At 40.3% G+C, this 23,646-nt stretch overlaps 1 protein-coding gene across 4 annotated transcripts in view; it reads left to right on the top strand.

The window, feature by feature from the left end:
* The window catches only part of LOC311249110 (cadherin-12-like), a 113,074-nt gene extending 89,664 nt beyond the window's left edge, over positions 1 to 23,410 (top strand). For all 4 annotated transcript variants that reach the window (XM_084339858.1, XM_084339859.1, XM_084339861.1 and 1 more), the window contains 6 exons: positions 1,117 to 1,370; positions 6,361 to 6,497; positions 9,921 to 10,042; positions 15,611 to 15,728; positions 18,165 to 18,416; positions 22,071 to 23,410. In XM_084339858.1, coding sequence (XP_084195984.1) covers positions 1,117 to 1,370; positions 6,361 to 6,497; positions 9,921 to 10,042; positions 15,611 to 15,728; positions 18,165 to 18,416; positions 22,071 to 22,582 — 1,395 coding nt within the window. In that variant the 3' untranslated portion in view covers positions 22,583 to 23,410. The remainder of the gene's footprint in view (positions 1 to 1,116; positions 1,371 to 6,360; positions 6,498 to 9,920; positions 10,043 to 15,610; positions 15,729 to 18,164; positions 18,417 to 22,070) is intronic.
* The last annotated feature ends 236 nt before the right edge of the window (positions 23,411 to 23,646 follow it).

The following is a 23,646-nucleotide window of genomic DNA, read 5'->3' on the forward strand; positions in this document are numbered from 1 at the left end:
ATCCCAAAAAAACGGGCAAGCAAAAAGGCTTGCAGCAATTCAGGAGTAATCCACAAGCAAAAAGCTAAACTAAGTACAGACCAAAAACAAAGTACAAACCAGTATAACACAGGCAGTGAAAGCAGGTAAAGCATGGTGGGAAGACAGGACCAGGGAACAGACAAGACACACAGAGACTTGGGATAAAAACAGAGGAACCAAAAAGAGTTTAGGGAAAACACAGACTTAAATACACACAGTGATAAACTAATGGAAGACAGTTTGAGCTTGTAAAAGGGTGAGAAACAGACAATGACAGAAAGTGGAGAGTAAAGCATGACACATGACTATAAACTTTCAACCTAAAACAGGAAATCACACAACTAAAGCTCGGGACCATGACAGTTGGACTCATTATGGATAGTTTGAAAACAAAAGATCAAAATCGATACAACAGAACCAGAGATATCACCTTTTTAATTCCTTTTCAAAACCTGGCTTCTACATTACCCACAATGCAACTTACAGTAGCATCTGAGTGACATCACTCGAGGCAATTTATAAAATTACATGCAGCTTCCCCTGGAGCCAACAAAAAGCGTTATAATGCTTTTTTCACATATGCAGTCATACTCCCCAAGACCTGTTAAACACACCTGTTAAAATTGGTGGAGTTACCCTTTAAATAAGGTAAAAACAAAACTCCAAAGTATGGTTTGCACTTTGTAATACCATGTCATTTGCAAGTGTTCAGTGTAAATACACTTTGAAATAGACTTTTAAGTTCTTCTTTTCAGGTGAGAACAATGCGACAGAAACTAAACATTCAAATCTCTGAAATACTGAACTGTGTTGGATGTACGGAGGTTGCTGTTGGCATTTACCAGGAGTTACTCATCCTTGAAAAAGCTCGAGTGAAATAAAGATGAACTGAGGGCAAACTTGGTGTCAACACTGATGCTCATGTTCAGTTACTGCATCTCTTCAAGTGCTCTTAGCTCGTTCTGACGAACACCACAGAGGGAGTAAATTACAGCTGACACGTTTTAGATCATGACACCATGACAGGATCACGATCTGTAAATAAAGTGCAGCTCTTAAAGTAACTTTAACTGTACTCTTCTCTGTTTTCCATAGCCGCTGGACTTTGAAACCAAGAAAGCTTACACCTTCAAGGTAGATGCCTCCAACGCTCATCTGGACCCACGATTTCAAAGCTTTGGGGCTTTCAAAGACACGGCAACAGTGAAGATTAACGTTTTGGATGTGGACGAGCCCCCGGTGTTCAATAAGCCCTCCTATGTGATGGATGTGTATGAGGACACGCCTGCAGGCACCATCATTGGAGCGGTGACGGCACAGGATTTAGATGCCAGCAGCAGCCCAGTCAGGTAAAGTTCAACTCTTAACTCTTCTGTCTGAAACAATTTGCACTTTCCAGCAAGTTTCAGAACATTGTGTTGCACTTTGGTGTTGTATCGAAATGGACGTTTTTAAAAAATGATCGAAAGTAGCTGCAAATTTCACCAGAAATGATGATCGGTCAGTATTTTAGTTATATTTGTTCAAATTCCCAAACTTCATGGTCCTTAAAGGGACATCAAACTACTTTCACAGATTTTCGATCAAATTTGAAGATATGGACTGACTGCAATCCATGAATGAACCATACCTTCAAGTATTCAGAAGATAACATATGGTGTAGAGAGACCAACTCATGTCTGACATTGTCTTTATTAAATTGCTGCACAGATAGTAAAACAACATTACTGTAGATACTGGCCATTATAAAAGTAAAGAAAGACACTGCATGTCAGTCTGACCCAGTTTGGAAATTCTTACCATTCAAAGAAGTCTAATGTAGGTCATTTTTAGATTATTCAGAATGTCAAAATCTAAGTGAATGTGAATAAAGTAGCCCTGGATCTAAATGCACATCTTCATCTTGAAAGGCTTTAGCATTGAAACCAAATATCCCTCGTAACTCCCGCGGGGATAAAAGAGCTAAAGGCAGAAGTACTGTGATCCTGCAGCCAGTAATTGAAGGTTTTAGAACTCTAATCCATTCATCAATGTCTCAAGTCTCCATTCATCAATGTCATCATGGCTTTAATCTTGAGAGTATTGTCAGTTTTACTCATCAGTTTGAGGACTAATCAATCTATGTAGAACATTTGACATTGTCATGTAAAATCATGCGAGCATCTTCTCTTCAGTGCGTGTTGGTGATGTGACAGAAACAATATTATAACATCACTGGAGGTCCCATATTTCAATATCTGAACACGTTAATAGTATTATTATTATTAATTTTATTATTTGATCTGATAAAACCGAACAATTGAGACAAGACAAGACACAACTAAGCGTATTACAAGACATGACAGGATAAGCACATTAACATGTAACATGTATATATTAACATAACATAAACACCTTCACACACAGGACCTCCACAAAACTTAAATTTAAATACTTTTATTCTAAATTCACTGGACTACTGCTACTGTTCTGCAGCTGGACATTAATCTCACTAATGTCCAGTTTATTTTTCTATTGTATATGTACTCACTCCAATGTGAGTAGTCCTCATAATAAGCATTCATTTATCAGTAATAAGGCCCTCATAAGTCCTTAATAGCTGCTTATTAACATTAGCTAACATCTGCTAATGAACTCATAATAAAGCACATATTAATCTTTTAAAGAAGAAAAAGGCTTAAAAAGGTTTAACAATGACATAATAGGTAATTATTAAGTATTTAAGTTTTAGTTAAACTTAATAAATGTGTTTGTAGTGCTATAAAAAGCAATTATAAGAAACTCATAAGGCTTTTATTAATGTTCTTAAGCATCTATAAACTGTCAACAAGTTTCTTATTGGTGTTAATATTTTTTATCATCCAACAATAAACTTTATGATGCTATTATTTACACTGTTATGATATCATTAATGTCAATAAGTATCTTATAAAGGACTTACAAGGGCCTGATCAACCATTAAGTAATGCTTATTACAAGGACATAAATATAAAAGATCACCCTTATGGCACCTTCTTTTGACCATTACAGAGCATCACCATTTTAAAATGTTTTTTCTGAGTAGAGTGGCCATGGGTTTCTATGCAGTTGGATGCAGTTGTTGGAAGCTATTGTTAGATACTTCTAGGGAGAGGTCTTTCATAGATCATATTATTTGACTGTATTTATTGAATTAATTGCCATAATTTCACTGACGCCACTTCTATGAATTCTATGGTTGTCCTTATTCTTGTGTTGATGGCGATAAACATAACAATGTGCAGATGTTTGATGGATTGATATTGAGAGGAAAAAGAAGAGGATGTGTTAAGTGTATGTCAGCGTTCCTTTCGCACAACTTTCAGGGCTGTAATTAAAATGGGCTCCGTTACACAGAGGAGGCTGTCCTCTTTTATCTTTACCGACATCCTAAATTAGCCGTACTTCAGTATTTAATTAATGCTGAGAGTAACAAGTGTTACGATACCTAGCAGTTTTGGGTCGGATCAGAACAAATGAGCAGGTCTTTGGACAATACAGAGGCAGTTTGCAGTTACAGATCAATCACTGACAAACAGAAACAAACAAAAACATTTTTGAACATGACAGCTGATAAAACATGTACGCAGTGTATCAGTTTAGCCTCACAGAAGCACAACATGAATATTAATTCAACCTTTTTCTGTATTGAATTAAATCAAAACAATGAATTCCTTATATTTCACTTTCCCTTGGTTATAAAACAAAAACATAATCCTTGTCAAACTAAATTTACTGCATATATTTTTTTCCCCAAAACTACAGGATACTAAATAATTTTATAATTTTCATTTTTTACGGTAGACTGCCAGTCTCTCCTCTGTAATTATCAGGTGGGACATTAAACCATCACTGCTCAGTTTTATAGCTCTGACAGGCGAGTCTTTCCCTTTTCTGTCAGTCTCTCAGTTTTTCTATGCACCCACCATCACACATACACACTATCCTGCGTCCTAACATAGAACTTGAGTGCTAGATAACAATAGATCGTAACTGGCAAAGACAAAAGAAGTGCATCCTTAAAAATGTATGAGAACCATTTTCTTAAAAATCTATTACAGTGGCTTCTTTTTGGCTCGAGCATATTGCTTTGTGGTAATGGTTCTCGGAAGATGTATCGCTTGAGTGCGACACAAACGGCAAAAACACCTGTTGCATGTGAAGAAATTGTTTTATTATGAATATTTTATTCCAGAAACAACAAAAAAAAAAAAAAAAGCTGAGATTTATACAACAAAAAGCTTATGCCCTCTATTCTAAGGATCTCCACTTTGTCTCCGGCACTTTAAATATTCATCGATACCACAGCTGACATTGTTCATTTGTGTGTCTTCAGAGAGCAGCCTTGCGTTCTTCACTTCAAAACAATAGACCCAATGACCCATCATGCATAGGGAATAATGCTTTTAGACTTTAGACTCAACTGTTTCTGCTGTTTAGCAGTATGGAGCTGAGTTATCTGTAGCTGGGGAAACAAATGGGCATCATAAATTCTTCATTGTCGGTCGATTCTAAAGAACTGCCTAAAGTTAGAATGAGTTCGAAAGAGTCCGCTTTTGGCTTCTGTTTAAAATGGTAATACCGCAAATCACAAGACGCTGATGAGTCACGTTGCTCATGAACTTTAGAGTGTGAAACTGTAAACTCTTAAAAAAAAATCAATCCCTGTGGAGAATAAACACAAATGTGCCTCTTTCTTAAATTACCTTGTGTTTGGTGTGTGATGTTCGGCCGGATTGAGTTAACATCACAGCAGTTCAAAGTCGGAGATAACGGCCGTAATTAATTTTCATATCTACACCTCTCAGCACCAAGTCGAGCTTAAGTAGACTCTTTAGATCCGTCTTTTCTTTCTCACAGCTGTTGATGAGCTCCATTCTCCTTAATGATAACGCAGAGATTGGAGCAATTACAAGTCATGTTTGATGTTTTCTATCTCACATGAATACAAAAAAGAAAATGTACTTTTGAAGCATTTTTTTGCCATTTATCTTGACAGATTGCAAGATATGCGCTGGCGGGGGGGGGGGGTTTGTTGGTTTGGTCAAGAGAATTTCAAAACGCTCATAATATTCTGGTGATGAGCCGTTTTCTCTCACCTCTGGGCCACACTGAATGTGAAACGTATGCTTTAGCTTGACTCAAATGATACCCCACCCCAAAAAAAAACCCAAAAAAAAGAAGAAGAAAAAAAAAAAAACGTTTTGCCCTGAGGGAAAAATTGCAACCCATTGATCTTTTGAACTCTTGATGGGGGTTTGGCTGTAATATTTATCAAAGAGACTCACTCTAAACTATTTTGACACGATCATGTTCACTTCAAGGCTGCGTGCAACACACAGTTAAAGAGAGGACGTGGACAAATCAAAACTGAAACTGAAAATTTGAAGGAACCAAAGCTTGTAAAAAAAAAAGACAAACTACACTGAAATGGTTCTGTTATTATTCTCATTACAGTGAAAGACTTCGGGGTTTGAATGAACGATAGGCCCATTTCTCCTAATGAGTGAGTCGAGTCCAGTTTGAGGCTCTACAGTGTAGAAAAACAAGCATGATAAATATTAATGAGAAACACCCTTTTAAGATCAAATAGATTGCCATGGAAGAGAAAAAAAAGCAGAATGGTGGCCCAGAGAAGCTGTCCTTCATGTGGCAAGTCCAAGATCAAGCCCAAGAGAAATTAAGCATCTCTCCTGCGGAAGTGCCTGCGAGCAAGGCACTGAACCCCTGACCTTTGACCTCCCTGTGAAGCGGGGGGGGGGGGGGGAATGAAAGACAGCAACATATTTGCTCCTGTGGGAACTGCTCCGACGATCACAAAATTATTAATGAAAAATAGCCTTTTAAGATCAAATAGCATGGCATGATGAATGGCGCTGTCAGTGGCATGCCGTTTGGTTTCAGATCTCTTTTGTGTTTCATAGTTTGCATTCAGAGCGTCTGAGCAAGACCAGAGATGTATTTCTCAGAGAGGACGCCGTATCCTCTGTTCTCAGACACCAGACCAACATTTCATGCCTTTGTTGTTCATCGGCCGGGAGAGATTGATACGGTTTCAACTGTGCCTAAAATTCATTTATGCTCACAAGAAAAGCGTTTGCTCAGCATGGCCGAAGTACATGTGCCCCATTACGAGATTGGAAAGTATATGCGATCCTCAGCACATTTTCTGGAAATGACCATTCAGAATGAGTAATGAAGGCTACGCCAACATTATATTACACCTAACTCATATACATGAGCCCAGAGGGGAAATCAGTGGGGTTTAATTCTCTGGTTTATGTTGGAAATGGATGCCATTAAACAAACATTTTCTTTCAGGTATTCCATTGACTGGAAGAGTGACTTGGACAGCTACTTTGACATTGATCCAGTAGAGGGGACCATTTCCACGAACGAACTCCTCGACAGGGAGAGCATCGCCCAGCACAATATCTCCATCGTGGCGACCAAACTTAGTAAGTATGACAACGAGATCGATCGTGATTCATGCAGGTGCCGTTGTCCTTCCCCCGCCATAATCTGTGTGAAGGATTTAACACGCTTTTACTCAAGTCAATACTCAATCCCATTTTGCTGGAAAGGTTTATAGGTGACTATAAACCATGATGGCTCTCCCGGCGGGATGTATCTCCAGGACATTGTCTCCTCCAGCATACTCGCTTTAACTCTGTTTTCATTTTTAACTGTCCTTTTTTTCACACGTTTGATGACATTGGCATTGGAAGGGAGCTCTTCTTGCCAGAGTCAACTTTTACTTACACCGCAGTAAAATGTGAACCCTCTGGAGTTTTTACAGCAAGCAGATGCAGCGAGAAAAGGGTGAAGTAATGCGTGGCTGTGGCTTTAAGACATGTCATCAAGCTAATTATGTTTTTATGAAGGAAGTGGAGCAAATTTCCGGATAAATAAGCAAATCCATCGTCATCAAGTCATCAAATCTGCTAAGAACCGTCAAAGTCATTATCCCAGAGGCAGGCTGGTGCTCAATCAAAATTACCCACGCTGTATATTCATTAGGACAGACTGTGAAATATGGGCTGTTAAAACTTGAGTCATTGTCGCCTTGGAAACTGATATTACTCACTTCCCCTCAAGGTCATGGCAGTGACATGCTAATTCTGTTTTCAATGTGTGTGCGTGCGTTTCTTTGTGTGGCTTTTGTGCAGAAGTGTCAAGGAACTGGAGGATGAGGAGGACTGAAAGGGTATACGCTGGTGGGAGGAGGGAGTAGGAGGAAGATGGGAGTTTTTACAAGCGCGGTACATGTTCAGTGCGACGATACAGGATTGGAGCAGCATTTTCCTGCACATCTTACCATCGCCCACTTGCCTTTCATTCCTTTCCTATCAGCCTCTGATCCAGCCCTCTGCCCTCTCTGGCTTCCCCGATGCTCCTTTGGAGACTATTTTCACCGTGAGAGAGAGAGAAGAGACAAAAATTCAGCTCCAGAAAACAACGTCTAAAATAAATGATGGGGACGGTTGTACTGGTGCAGAAGGGAAAGAGATAAACCCAGCACCCCGGAGTTTGTGTCCCCACTCGTGAGTTCAAATGTGTTTGTGACCTTGAGTGAGATTTGGCAGAACTTTGTGTTCTGGGTATTGGATAGCTGTTATGGCTCCTCTGCGATGCATTCCATTATCATCAGCGGGATGTTGTCTGTCTCTTATTCGGGTTTTAAACCATGAAGAACAGCGATAAATTCTGAAGCAAGATACCTTCAATGCCCATAGAAATAATGTATTGTATGAGGTCATGCACAGAAAAAAAAGTGCTCTGACTCTCTTGAGAAGCCTCACAGCAGTTTTCAATAAACACTAAATTATTGCAGACCTTCCTATTTGACCCGTTTGTGCTTCTACTGTGTGTCCTTCCTGCTAATACGTTTCTCGCATTTGTCCACCCACACCTTTTATTCCCCGTTACAATAACTCTGAGCAAAATATCCAACATTTTGAGTTGTTGAATGACATCCCTTTTGAATAAAAGGTGCTTTTCCGCTGCAACGATTAGCACAACACCTGAGTTGGAGACTTTTCACGTCACAAAGCCTGGGAGATTTGTCCGGTCATTGCCAGACACCGCAGTCATGCAGCAAAATGAGAGCAGTGTCTGCTGCTCTCCTGAGACACAGTACACAGCAGAAGGCGTGCTAAATAAGAGCCGGGGCTAGATTAACGTTTGCTTTTTGGCATTTAAGCCCAGTAGCAATTTTTTAGGAGTCAAAGAAAGGGGAAGATCTATTAAATGCAATAATAACCTTGGCAGGAAGCGGTGAGGAGGCACACTTTCTATCCGTTTACAGCAATAAAGTGTACAACCATGATGCAGTTTTGAGTTTGCTTACTTTAATTCTGTCCACAGTTGCACTTTCTACATAACTATCCACAGGGAATGTTTCTGTCTCTGTTTTGTAGCCCATTTTTTTTTATAGATTTGTGGTTGATTGCTTGCAAAGATTGAGCTTTTTTTTTTTTTTTTTTATTAGTAAAATGAGCTTAATTAAAAAAAGTAATATGCAGTAGAAAAGCAGTATAAAGCAGACAACTTTATGGCTGACTGCCCAAGCATTCTGTAGCAATACAGGATTCTGCTTCAGTAAAATAAATAGAGCATTTTGTTACTGGGCTGAAATGCTGACACTAGACAGATTTCAATATAACCACTGTACCATTGCTCCATCTAGTGGGCTGTAAGATATATCACTGATGACATGCTGAGAGTCAGTCAACAGTTATGGTGATGAGTTTTTTTTAGGAAGAGATGAAGAGGAAATTATGCTGTTTTGTTACCAGAAGAAGTTTTGAAAGCAGATTTTCATCGATGCAGACGATTCGAGGTTCTTCAAACTTTTAGAGGCCAAAGAATTGAGCAACCCGATGACCAAAAAGATCAGTATTTTTGCTGGGTGAGCATCAATGTTAGTAGTTCAGACAGTGCACGGCAGCAAATCCCACTCTTGGTGTCATTTTTACCTTGGTTGGAAGATTGCTTTTTCCATCAAGGTCAGAGACAGGTTACTAACTGAGCTGTGGCTGCGTCTCCAATCCCCTTGAGACCACTCTACAGATCCCCCCCCCCCTCTTGCATCCTTCTAAACCACCTACCTACACACAAGCCTACGCACCTACGCGCCCCTGCACAGGCACTCACACAAACAAGCACACACTAAGCCCCCCTACTGCAGAGCAAAGCCTATTCCCGCATCAAATCCATAAAGTTTACCTTACTTGGGCTTTCACACAAAAAGAACATTTCCCCGTGGTGCCCCTGCAGCGAGGAAACATTGTAACAAACAACCCTGGATTCAAGTTAGTCCCTCTCAAGGGGGCTTTCACACTATAATTAATATGAGCCGCACATCTTATAGCTAAAACCCATAACAGAATCTGAGCCTGCAATGGAAATATTCTCTCCATAGAGCCGTATTGCATGAGGCGAGGCGTGCTTTATTTGTAGGCAGCGTATGGGATGCTTTTAACTGTGTGTTTTTATTTAATTCTCCTTTTCATCATCAATCAAAAGCGTCATAAAATAGCAGCGTCCGGGCGCAATTTATGCACCAGCATGCTCCAGACACATGAATGGTTCTCCAGCAGAGGTATTTAAGCAGTGGGCGAGCAGCTAGGCGGTTTCGCATCTGCTCAAGGACACTCAGACTGGACATTTGCACCACTTGGTGGTCTTTAACCACTTGGCCATCACACAGCAACAGTGAGAAACCTTTATGCTTCTGGCACAAAATATGATGGTAGTACTGTAGGTATCCACATGATGTCAGTGCTGTGAAATAAAAACTCCCAGTGTATTTTATCCAGTCCTGAGTTCACATGTCTGCTCTATTTAAACACTTTGTTTCATTGTGTTTTCCTCTCCAGACAGTCCAGTTCTGACCAGCCGGGTGGCCGTCACTGTCCACGTGTTGGACATCAACGAGTTCCCCCCTGAGCTCGCCAGCCCTTATGAGACCTTTGTGTGCGAAAATGCCAAAGTGGGGCAGGTACGTTCACATTTTCCTCCCTTCCCTGCCTCATTATGTGCACATGTGATGAGCTCCTGGCACCGAACGCAGCAAATGTTGTGGTGTTGAGAAGTGTTGATCTTTCAGTGAGTCGACAGCTGTTCATTGGGGTGTTGCTTTTCCTGATAATGGCTTTTAGGTGTTTGCTGAAAACCATCTCAAGGTGATAAATTGAATATGAAATGAGAGAGTTGCTGTTTAAACTTAGTCAGAAAAAAAACTGTGATTTTACGGCACATGGATGATAAAATTTAGTGCCACTGTTTGCCTTTTCGAGCTGCATATCGCTGTGGTAAATACACTTATTTAACTCTCACAGTGATATAAGACAGTAGGTCGATTTCCAGTATTTTACTCAAGGTCACTTGGATAAAACCCTTTTATTTCAAGGGAGTTTGCAGAGAACCCTTCAGCACAGTGTGTGAATCTAAATCTCGAACTGATTGTGTCATAGAGTTCGATTCAGCTCGAGAGGCAATCATAAAGCGCAGCAGTGCTTTGCATATCAGCAACCTAGAGTACATTTCAGATGATGTATTTGAGATGCAGTGGAGAATTTGCCTGTGCGCATTGTAAACCACCTGTGCCTGTAAATTAGCCCATTAACCAGCATCTATATGCGGTTAGCGTTCGGAGGGAACAGCGTCTTTGGCAGTCTATCAAATTGCCGTAGACTCCTCATCACGCTGAGGATGTTTTCCCGGGTCCTTAGGCCTGTTGCAATCAAAATAACGGCTGTGCCCTGCATTCGAAGGCATCACTGTCTTGCTAACATGAAGTTGCCAGTGATTTTTGCCATGTTTTCAGCCTTCAAGATTGAGTCTAAACACTTTGAAAAAGGAGCCCTGACAACCTTTTCTTTCAGTCGGCTGCTGACTACGAGGGCATCCGACATGAATGCAAAATGTTCTGCCAATATTTAGATTATTTCACTTGAGAGATCTCAGATTCTGTCTGTGCTCTTCTCTTCTAGTGAAAGGCTAGGTTTGATTTCATGTACGTACAGTAAATTCAACCCCTGTGGTATTCAATAATTTTTCGAATAAAAATTCAATAACAGCGTATTCCTTTTAGTTTACGAGGGCACTGTCAATCAAATCTGCTCAAACCACGTCCACTCAGTCCTGATGAAACAGTAGCTGGGTACACGCTTGATAAATAATAAATACAGATGCTTTCCAAACTTTTACTGTATGCGTTGGCTACAGTTTTTTAATCATAAATATTTTAAAGCTACATAGAAGTACTTAGTATTTGAGACCACGTTTTCAGGGGCTTTAAGGATCAACAGATCTTTACACTCACTTGCACAGCTTCTGCCCTGGAATCCACACCGTTCTTTACCATTTGTGATACTCTCACAAATTAAACCATAAAGGATTGCGATCCTTTACTTGCTATACCTATAATCCAATCAGCATATTGCTCTTCTGAGGATAAATTAAAATCTTGTGCAACAGTTGCAGAGAAATACATTGAAAAAAACAGGTGTAACAAGCTGGCCTGAGGAGAAAGCCGGGCGCATCATGAAAATAAGACTCCCTTCCTCCCAACTCTTGAGAACCACCAGCAACAAAGAGTTTAAAAGACACAGAAATAGAAATGCTGGCAGCTGGCTGGAAGTGGAGAGAGGAGAGACCACAGGTGCTGGGAGAAGCCTTTAAACTGCAGCTTGGAGGTCCAGGTCCTTTGGTTACTTGAACCAAATGAGAGCATTTTTCTTATTCTTATTTTCAGCAATCAGATAACAGAAAATAATTATTCTGATAGTCAAAAAAATGCTGACTTTTGGATCCGATATCGGCCAGGCCAATAATTGGTCAACCCATAATATACAGTATATACCAGGGCTCCAGACTAACTTTCTACACTGGCTGTACTGGTGTGCCTAACGTTTTCATTAAGGTGCACCAGCACATTACTTAGGTGCAGCCAATTATACATTTTCATTCAGAACAGGAATAAAGGTGCAGATGTTTTTCTTTATTTAAATCACAGCACATGCAATAGGAGATTGCAATAAGCTCAGATGTTTTAAAAGTTATGTTAAAGTTCTGCTGTTTAAAGTGCGTCACGGATATGAAAATAGGAGCAGAACGCAAACACGCAGAGGCGGGCAGAACAAAAGGGGAGCTTTAATAAAGTGAGCTGTAATCCAAGTGAGTCCAAAATACAAGAATGAAAGAAGGCAGGCAGCAAAAAACAACAAACATTGCAAATTGAAGAGGCAGAAAGTGAAATATGACACATGAGGGTATAATCACCTAAATAAAACAGGACTGGAAAAAATGACAAATGACAAAAAACCCAAACCATGGCAGCTTGACAGACTGAATACATCAACCCAAAATATTATTGAGGTATTATACAAACCATTGATTGATATAAACAATCTAATCTACAGAAAATATTTTTACATAGTAATATTTGTTCAAAGGCAACTGTCTACACAGTTGCACCCTGGAGCCCTGTATACATACATGTAAATACAGTATATGTTTAATTTACTTTACTTGTACTTTTGATACTTAAGTAGATTTACTGCCAGAAAAGTAATCCAGTACATTTAATACTAGATACTTTGATTCAGTACTATTTGTGCTTATGACTTAGACGTAATATTTTCGCATGGTATCTTAACAAAAGTATGACTTTCGGGTACTTTTTACAACACTGGATTGATATTCAGATCAGCTGCAAACATTATGGCTTACCCTCTTCCCTCCTCTTCTTTACTCCCTGACTTTTATCTCCTGCTTTTAATCTTCCCTTTTCCCACCTATTCTCCTCCCCGCCTGCGTTGCCCTCCAGTGCAGTATATACACTCTCCTCCACTGTTTCCACAGCGTGATTCCACCAGGTGCTGTGCACAGCTGGTGGATGATAAAGAATTGCAGATCCTCTCTTGTAAAATCCATCACACGTCTCTCTTGATGATTATCTGCGCTCACACAGCTGAAAAACATACAAACTGCTCGTTTTGGAGTGCTTCACACTGTGGCACAGCCTCCCATGTGAAATAATCAGTAAGCAGGATGTAGCTGAGCAAGAGAAGCGACTGTCTATTTTCATGTAAATGTGTGGCCTCGGACCTTAAACTTAGATTTGCAAATAAAACTGGTCAGGGCAGTGGCAAAGTAATGGACTAGTAGTTTCCTTATTTTAATATTAACTATTCTCAGAGACCTGATCAGTCAACTGGTGGAGTGTGAAATGAGAAAAAGCGACCACAAAGGAATCATAAAACAAGCTTATTTACTACTGCAGAGTTTGACTTACTTAGATATACTTAAGACAGCCAGTGCTATTATGTGTCCCTCTCTCTTCAATGTATTTCCTTTGCTCTTTTATAATGCCACATTGAAATGCTATCCTCTTACTCAGTTTGTTATGCCGGAATAATTACATTTACATTTACAGCATTTAGCCGACACTCTTATCTAGCTCGACTTACAATGCAGCTGAGTGCAAAAGCAGAATACACTTAAAGCCATTTAACATATACAATAGGATGCGGTAATAAGCAGTTACAGCAGCTCACACAGCTCCACTTATGATAGAGGGGGGTGGGAGGCACTCAAGTCCAAGAAAAGGAGCATTTTGTACACGAGAGATTAGAATAAAGGGTGTAATTAGGAAATAAAACCAACCTTTTTCAAAGCTGGTGACAAATATGGATGTTTTACCATTAAGCTAAGGACAGCCAGTTTAATATACTATATACTATATATTATATAAATGCAGTATTTTCACTCATTCAGTATTGTTTGTTGCTGATGAACAGCATTTAAAGAATCGTCACAGATCATGTTACATACAAAAATCACGCAACACATCAAGCAAAACTTTTGAGATGAAACAAACGGCTGAATAATCATTGGGTCAATCTACAGATAATTAGTTATTGATAGTTATTGATAGTTCTGATACTTCGTCATTTAAGTTAGAGGAGCAATTTGTGAGATATCGCCAGAAGTTTAGTTGAAAACAGTGGTGGATGTTTGAGGGGCAGGGGCGAAAAACAATAAAAAGGGCACAAGTATGCGGTGTATACGGTGCGGCACCAGTGCGCAGAAATGAGTGATATATTTATAGTGAAGAGAGGGCACTTCACCATGTTTTCTCTACTGAAAGGGCATTTTATATGTTTTATCTACCATAAGGGTATCCAAGGGGGCACTTTGCAGCCTTTAATTTGAACATGGGGATGCCGAGGGGGCGATTGGCTATTGAGACTATTTTTCAATAACATAACAATTTGGGGTTTTACTGCCCTTTTAAGGACAGTTGTAATTGCCCAGGAAATGCAAGGAGAGACAGACATGCAACAGAGGTCTGTGGCTTGAATCAAACCAGTGACACTGCAGCTTAATTTTATGCGACTTTACTGATCTTCCACCAGGACACCCTGCAAAACATAAATCACTCTGGGCTGTGTTTAGGTTTGATGGACATAAGTAATTATTTCTGACAATAATGGGAAAAAAGATTGATAGATTGCATGCAAGTGAAAGTGATTGTTGGTTGCAGCTTTAGATTTATTCATCACTGAGCTAATTTGGTTGCTGGGAATCAATAGTGTGAAGTGTACAGCTGCTGTGGGGAGCACAACAGAGCTCTCATCACACCTGGTGTCAGGTTTACTCCCCTGGAGGGAATCTTATTCAAATAGTGAGAGAGGGGAAGCAACACATTTGAGCTGATATAACAGGGCAGGAGGGCTGATTAGTGGTTTCTCCGTGTGGGTGAGCCGAGGCTGAAGCATCAGGTCTGCTTCAGGTCAAGCCCTGTGGGTGGTGGGGGAGAGCAGACCAGGTAGTGCAGCTGGGCTGGCAGGACAGCCGCTTTCAGACGAAGCTCAGAGACGTTCGGGGGAATTGAAGAAAGTATAAAGTCGTCAGCAGTCTGGTACAGAGGTGGCTGAGTCAGCAGTCTGTGTCTAGCAGAGTGGAAATACAGAGAAGTTAGTGGCTGCTTGGCTTGGATGTTGTTCAGTAAACACATTTTCACATATTCACATAAGTCATTGAAGTGGAGCAAGAGGTGTTGGATTGTTCAAAATGATGCCTGTGTCTTGTTTCATTGCAGGGTTTTTTGGTCCTGTGCTCTTGGAATATGTTCTGTAATATAAATACACTACACTGCAAAATCACTGTTTTCACTTCATGAACATTGAACAAGCTCCGGCATTATGAATGAACTTAATCCATCACACTATATGAGGTGAGCTGAGCTAGAAATGTCAGTTATCAATCAAGTGTTCAGCGACTGTATCCAAAACTTCTAGAGAGAACAAATCACTGCCTTGTTAAAAGACTGACAGGTCTGACACTTCTGCTCAATGCTGAATAATTTCACATTTTCTGCCAGAACAATCCGACCTGTAGGAGTTTAATTTCCATTAAAGACGGAACATAACTACTCAAAACAAAACCCTCAGTCTGGGGAAATCCACATTTCCACACAGAAAGGGTAAAACGTTAGCTAAAACCTATTAGTACACTTTGATTTCTGTCAGATTTTTATTTTTGTTTCCTTTTTCAACAGGTGATTCAAACCTTTAGTGCAAGAGACCAGGATCTACCCACTTCTGGACAACAGTTCTCCTTCAAATCGCCAAAGGAAGACGTAAAAAACAAAAACTTCACCATCCGGGACTTTGGAAGTAAGTGTTCTTGTATCCTGACAACCCCCTCTGTTCTGTGGCATGATAAATCAGTACAAGTGAGACACAGCAGAGTGATTTCTGACTATACAGCCTGAGGAGGTATCGCCTATGATCACAGTTTATGCAGCTCCGTCTTTTAAACTATGGATACTCGCAGCATTCACTCTCGGCATTTACACCTTGACAAATGATTACAGTTTAGCAATATGAATGATGATGAAATGGCGCCTGCGATCAATTAGACTTCCCTAGAAAGAAAGCAGATGGTAAATTGATCACTTCAAAGGAAGAAAGAGAAGTCATTTGTGAGATTACACAAACAGTTTTAAAAGATTGGTAAATGATATGGAAAGTGGCCTTGATAGTGATAAGAAAATCAATTTATAGTATAATAATGACAGCAGCTGAATTTGGGGGCAAACAATCCAACAAATAGAACCATTATTAATTACATTTCAGAATCAGAAATACGTTATTGATTGAGAGTGGATGTGCCACAAATATAGAAATAATAACAATATGAAATAGAGAATAAGAGCTGAGAGCAATATTGAACAGTTACCCCAAAAATCTTACTTGAGTAAATGTAAAGACATTTTGGTGAAAGTGAAAGTCACCCTTACAAAAAGTACTTGAGCAGAAGTCTGATCTGATATTAAATGTACTTAAGTATCAAAAATACAAGTAAAAGTAATTTATATGGATATTAACATCATATGTACTGGTGGGTCGACCGATTATAAGATCCAATATTCAGCAGCTGATGCAGCATGCAGTCTGCAAAGTAACTAGTTACTCAAGTAAAAGTCCAATATTTACCTCCAAAATGTAGCGGAACAAGTATCTCACAATTGTACTATGTTAAGTGCTTGAGTACATGTGCATTTCATCACTGAATAAAAATATGTAAAACATGAAAATATAGAGTAAATATATGTGAATTAAACTATGACACATGAAAACTGAAGATGTGTGCCTCATGCTACACTATAACAGCAATGTAGATGATATTGAATGATATTGAAATGTTTTAAAATGTATTTTAAATGAAATATTACCCCCAATCCAACTGTTACGTATATCTTAACAACAATAATAATAATAATAATAATAATAATATATCTCAGTAGCTTCCCTCCAATCTCTAGATGCAACTAGTTTGTTTGGAATTAGGACAACCACCTCCTCAAGATCAGTTATTATTTACTTTAAGAGTGTCATGTCTCACTGCTAAAAATAACTTAAGTACATGCAGCGAGACGTTGTCTTACGATAAGGGAGTATATGACACTGCAGTGTGCACCGGCCGAGCCCTTTGAAGTCTAACCAGAAAGACGGGTAATGAAAAGTGGGACGTGGCAGGATGAGGCCAGGGAAACGAATGCATTCACTATCCTTGACAAGCCCAGGTCTGAACCTCTGATCCAGTTTTACCTTTTGGACACAGCGTCTTGCAGTTTCCTGGCTGCCAGAGGCCCTGCGAGCGAGCTCTCCAGACACAGAGTGAGATCTGATAGGCAGGGACAGAAAAATACAAGCACCACGGGCACCTCGGACAGCTTCAGCAAGAGAGGGAGAGGGGGCACAAACAGAATCACGGTTGTGCACAACATGCAAGGTGTGCTAAAATGCCTGACCTCCTGTCAGGAAAAAGTGCCGGGCTCCGTCAGCGGAACAAACCCAGCTTGACAGGGGTCAGACAGTCTGGCTGTAGCAGACAGAACCAGGCAGGTCCAACCTGACACGTTCCCTCTCCCTCGTATACATTGTCGACCTCTATTCCACTCGCCGGCCTCACACCTCCGGCTGTCTCCCCAAGTTGTTCCCTTTGTGTGTTTTTATTTTTTTCTCACGCATTATCTCTCGTTGCTAATCTGCTGTTTCTCCAGAGTGATGCTGCCTGCACAAAGAGATAACAAAATAACAACAGATCCCAACAGTTCTCACAGCGAAGGTAGACAGGAAACGCTTTGCAATGTTTCAGGGAATGATGTAGTGGGTGTGGTTAGGCTCTATCAGCTTCTAAAGTAAGCGGTGTAAAATGGCGAGGGCTTTGATAAGACGAACTCTTTGATACATTGTAGCTTCTCATCACATTCAGAGAGGATTTGATATCAAACGTAAAGAGTTATCAGACATTGAAAAGTTTTATCTATCTTCTCATACTTGGACCTCCAGACTTGTAATGTAGCTCCAAGGATTGTCTGATTGATGCCGGGTGGAATATTTTCTTCTGCTTTGGTCCGAACACTGTCTAACCTGCACAGATCAAGGCATGAGCACTGTCTCCACTACTTCAGGCCCTTCTGTTCACATTTGGAAGATTCTTTTAATCTACGAGCACACACTCTTTCAAAAAAAGTCAACGGCTGTTTTGAAGATTTCTTCTCGGTCGATTGCAAAACTTCTCCTTTTTTTCCCCCCTTCTTCCAGACAACACAGCCGGCATTGTGACAAAGCGGGGTGGCTTCAGACGACGCTTGCAGGAGATTTACTTCCTTCCTGTGGTGATTGAAGATAATGGCTATCCACCCAAAAGCAGCACAGGCACCCTGACCATCCGTGTATGCGGCTGTGAATCAGATGGTTCCCTGCTAACTTGCAGTGCAGAGGCCATCTTTCTCCCCGTGGGTCTCAGCACAGGAGCTCTAATCGCCATCCTTCTATGTATCATCATCCTGTTAGGTGAGACCTGTTGTCTTCTGGCTTGTAAACAGTCTTCATTTTAGCACAGAGTCATTGATAACAATAAAGGAAACAGGGGGATTTGTTGTGTGTGCTGCCATATTGCTACAGCCCTAATTTAAAAAAAAAAAACCTCAGCACAAGGTAACCTCACATTTTGGCAGCTCCCTGACAGGAAAGATAGTGATTTTTAAGACTTTAAATGTATCTTTTGGTGGTGTTGGTGGAAAATATGACAATTGTTTTAACCACTGTAAGTAATTTGGTCTTTCTTCTCAAGGGTAACTTGGGTATTTTTCAACCTGGACCCTATTTTCCCATGCCTTTGTGTCTAAGTGACTAATGGGGACAACAATTTTTGAAATTGGTCCAGTATTGAGCGAGACGGCTGCAGCCGGCAGCCGCAAAACGGGCTGCATTGTAATCTCTCTCCATTCTCTCCAATCTCTCCAATTTCACACCTTCAAAGTTCCTAAAATGCTTGTTTTGCAACTGACAGGCTCAAATTGTTATTCTAAGTGTCCGACAACATTACGGAAAGGATTCCTACGGAGATAGATCTTTTTGTTAAAGCATTAAATCCTTTTTGTTTTCACCAGAAACGGTCCCTATCGCTCTCGCCAAAGCCACCAGACTCCATTCGCAGGAACAGTAATTTTATGAACGTTAAACACACTTTTTTAAAACACGACAGGACAAAAAAACTCAGCAAAAACCTACAGTATGTGGTTCATCTTTCCATTGTTCCAACGATCACCATCTCTGGTTTGGCTGGTATAAACCCCTTTATTCATCACATTAAATTTGGGAAATATCGGGAGAGGAGCGAGAGGGAGTGTCAACATCAGAGAAGCAGCGGGGAATCGGCGTGTAGAGCCAGAATATTTTCACATCTAACATCAGCGGTTTCTGTCAGTACTGGACCAATTAAAAAACTTGTTGTCCCCATTTGTCACTTGGATACAAAAACATGGGAAAGTATCTCCCAGGCTGAAAACTACTGAAGTTTGGAATAAAACTCATTAACTTTCATCCAAATGTCGATACGTCAATCCCAACCTTACTTAGTCCAGCAAATCTGCAGTGTCTCATTTAGATTTAAATCGCCAGGGCAGTAGTAGTTTTACCTTTAAAATATTTCCTGGTGAAGTTTTAAATATGATTAGCTTCAAATGTCAAAGTTAGAGATTATTGTAAGACTCTAAGCTTCACACCTAGAATACAAATGTGCCCCCAAACCTCCAGATCTGTTTAAATTATTTGCCATTTTTCAACATCACCTGGCTCCAAACATGCTGAGCTGACCCTCAGACTTAGCCTGGCCTCACTCCAGGAGTGTCCGCAGTTAATTATAGAACCCCATATGAATTTGGTCATTCAATGAGACGTTCAAGATTGCGGGGAGGGAAGCTTAGCTCTATAAACTAAATCCAATCTCGCTGCCCTGTGGCTGCTTCCCAGGCTACAGCTTTTACATTTCACACAAGGTCATGGTTGTAAAACTCCCCCTTAATTCTCTGCTATTAATCCCCAAACTCATCTAGATAGTGGGGAGGAAGTAAATGTAGGTTTATGGCATCATTTTCTGAATTATGAATATGGGATGGTGGGTTGTTAAGGAAGTTCCTATTTTACAGTGGAAGTCGAGGGTAGCCGTGACCTCTGAATTGAGCTGTATTTACGTTTTGCTATATCTCTCTAATACCCTGTCAAACAAGGAATCCGCTGTCAAATTCCTGCTATGACTCATCATAAATCCCTTTTTATTACCTTCATGAATGTATTCATGTGGAATATCGGCTCGAGTTTCATTGTTTCATATGTGAGGGAACAGTCGTTTCTAGTGGTGTGCTGCAGAGCTGTGTCTCCGTGTTCACTTCATCTGAGAAGAATGGCTTCAAAGCTCCGAGTCCACTAGCCCCCAAGGCTGAGGCTGACGCCAAGCTGTCATGCTGTCCCTGAGAAGGAAAGTGGCAGAGAGAATCAGAACTCACACTGAGAGCATTTCCATAGAGCCACTTAGCTCCTGTGCAGGATTTGCTAGGATGACCTAGTTGTCCTGTGAAGAGAAATGATGAGGTAAATTTAAAAGACCAGCACAGAGACTTTCATCTGCATTGCTGTTTACCTCTCAAACTGATGTGGATTGTCTGCGCACACAGTGACAAGGCTGTGTTCAACCAGTGTGTCCTATAATGACCGACTGTTGTTGAAGTCTGCGTAGGCGCCACTGGGGGGAGCTGGCACACTATAACACAGGCAGATAGAAATCGCTCGGGAGTGAAGGGGGGCAGAAAGGAAGTGAGCTATAACGAGGATGAAAGGAAGAGACCTACTTAAGGCTTCCTTTTCACTCTGAATGTATTTATTGGACTCTTTTACATGAATGATTTCAGTTTTATTCTGCCCATCGCTCTTCCTCCTATATGCAACTGTATATTGAAGACCCAGGAGGAAAAAAACATATTTTACTGCATTTTTCACTGAGTAGACAGAGAGAGGGACACAGAAGGAGACAGATTGCACTGACAGGAGAAAGAGAGAGAAGGAAATTTATTGTAACATGTTGAAAATCACACTGCAGCACCGAAGTGTCTGAACGTGCAGAAGCTCATCCAACCTCTTAAGGGTTGCGTGCTACAACAGTAAACCTCTGCTCTGGGTGTATTCTCCACGGTACAGTTTCACCCAACAGTGTTTGCTGCCAGCACGCATTATTTGCTTTAAGCCGCAAAGGCAATTGTCATTACAGGCATGGAATTGGAGGTCACAATACAACTCGACATTTGGGTTGAAACTGGGCCACATTTGAATGGAAACTGTTTTAAATGTCTGTGTTTCTCCGTAGTTCCAATGGGATTTAATTTACTTTATCTCAGTGTGAGGCAGGTTTTACCTACATCATTTAAATGCACTGCAAAAACTCAGAATGTTGCCAAGTCAATTTGGCTCATTTCTTGTCAAAAATAGCTAATTACACAACTCTGCCAATGAAACAAGCAAGAATTGTCTATTTATCTCAGTGAAATGGGACTTTGTTGTGCTGCTGAAAAAAGGTTACGTTTAAATGTTTAATATTTCAACATCTGCATCGCAAAATACTAACAATAACAATGCAAAAAAAAATACATTTTTATGTTCAACATCTTAGTTTACTGTGCAAGCATGCTAACATTTGCTAATTAGCACTAAACAAGTAAAGAAGCTTTCTGTAATATCATTACTTTTGAAGACATGAGCCAAAAAAAAAACAAAGAGTTTTTGAAATTAAAATGTTGATTTGCTTGAGAAGCAAATTATCACAACGAATGTAGTGCAAAAACTCAAGATCTAACCAAGTGTTACAATCTTGGCACACTGGTTAGGGGTACATGACTTCCAGTTCAAAGGTTGTGGGTTGAAATCCCTTCCAGGAAACAAGCTGATCGAATTTGAGCATATTTGTTCTGAGATTGTGCAAAAATTAAGAATGATATTCAGTGTATTTTACATATATCTGTGCTGTAGCGAGTAATTTGTCCTAAAAAGCAGCATTTTCTACTGTTCAAAACCATAGGAACCAACTAATTACAAGATTTCTTTTAAGGTAAGAATCAAATAATCTGACTTGTGTTTAGTCAAAAGTGAAAAGTTTTTCTTGGTTTGTTCCCCCAGTGATCGTTGTCCTCTACGTGGGCTTGAGACGGCAGAAGAAGAAGGAAACCCTCATGTCATCCAAAGAGGACATCCGGGATAATGTCATCCACTACGACGATGAAGGAGGCGGGGAGGAGGACACGCATGCGTTCGACATGGGGACGCTCCGCAATCCCAAGGTTGTCAAAGAAAACCTCTTCCGCAGGGACGTCAAACCTGAGCTGAAGAGAGGTCCAAGGCCGCCTGTCTCTCAGGACAGCGCCGACATCCGAGATTTCATCAACCAGCGTCTGAAAGAGCACGACATGGACAACTCAGCCCCACCCTACGACTCCCTTGCCACGTACGCTTACGAGGGCAACGGCTCTGTGGCCGAGTCGCTCAGCTCCATCGACTCCCTCGCCATGGACCTTGAGGAGGACTATGATTACCTCAACGAGTGGGGGCCCCGCTTTAAGACACTGGCAGGGATATTTGGGGAGCAGTCAGAGACTCGGTCGGACTCAACCACCACGGAGAACACACATTGATGTTATTCACAGACTCAAAAAGCAAATATGTAACAATGTTCTTTTGGTTGGCGACACACAATGTTTTACCATTGTTTTCTTTCCATGTTATCTGTTTTCATCTTTTTCCAGCTCACTGTTTTCTATTTTATGTGGTACTTTTTACCATGCTCAGTCCCAAAATTGTAAAAAAAAAAAAAAAAAAAAGGGAGGGAATCTATGATAACATGACTAGATGAGCAGAGCAGCCATTCAATTACCTTTCAATTGAATGTTGTTTCTTGTCTTACATTTTGTTTCCTCTTGGGGAATACGCATACACATGGAAATGTTGTCATTTCCTAGAACATCCTTAAAAGTGCCTCAATATAATTGTTCTTTCACTTGCTATTTCATGCCACATATCCAGTGTTGTTTCTTAGGTCCCCATGGGTTACGCTATTTCAGTCAGCATATTGTGCTCTGACTGGCTGAGGCATCTACCATCTACCAAGACCAATGTCAACTCTGTGGGGACAATGAAGTGGCCCGAGTTTGGCCAAAGATGTTTTGAATGTTATTTATTGTTCTATTTATTTATTGGCTGATTGAGTTGGATTAGATTTTTTGTGTATTTATCTATTTATCTCTCAGTCATCAATCTGTATTTTTTATTTTTGGAGACACTCGAGGAATTTTGTAATTAATGAAGGCCCACATGAAAATGTATGTTTCTGTTAGGTGGGTCCTGTGAATAGACTTGTACTAGAGTTGTAAAAAAAAAAAAAAGATAAATTTAGGGCTAAATACTGCAGTTCAGTCATGTAATAAACACAGTTTTCTTAAATAAACCACACTTGGACAAATGCCCTCCATGACTTATTTGTCTTACATTACTGTACTCCATTATCTCAATTATTCATATGTAAGGCCATGCATCAAGATGAGAAAATGTCAATGGCTTGCCAGAAACTAGCTGCAACAACGCACTTCAATTTAGTAGCCTGCTGATGGGAAGTTAGACGGAAACTAGTTGGAAATTAAAATGGCATGATTAGCAGGAGTTAAGTCGAAACCAATTGGAAGTTTCCTGAAAAAGAATAAAT

Source organism: Pagrus pagrus, assembly GCF_965226575.1.
Source record: "Pagrus pagrus genome assembly, chromosome: 20".
In the NCBI taxonomy this organism is placed as follows: domain Eukaryota; kingdom Metazoa; phylum Chordata; class Actinopteri; order Spariformes; family Sparidae; genus Pagrus; species Pagrus pagrus.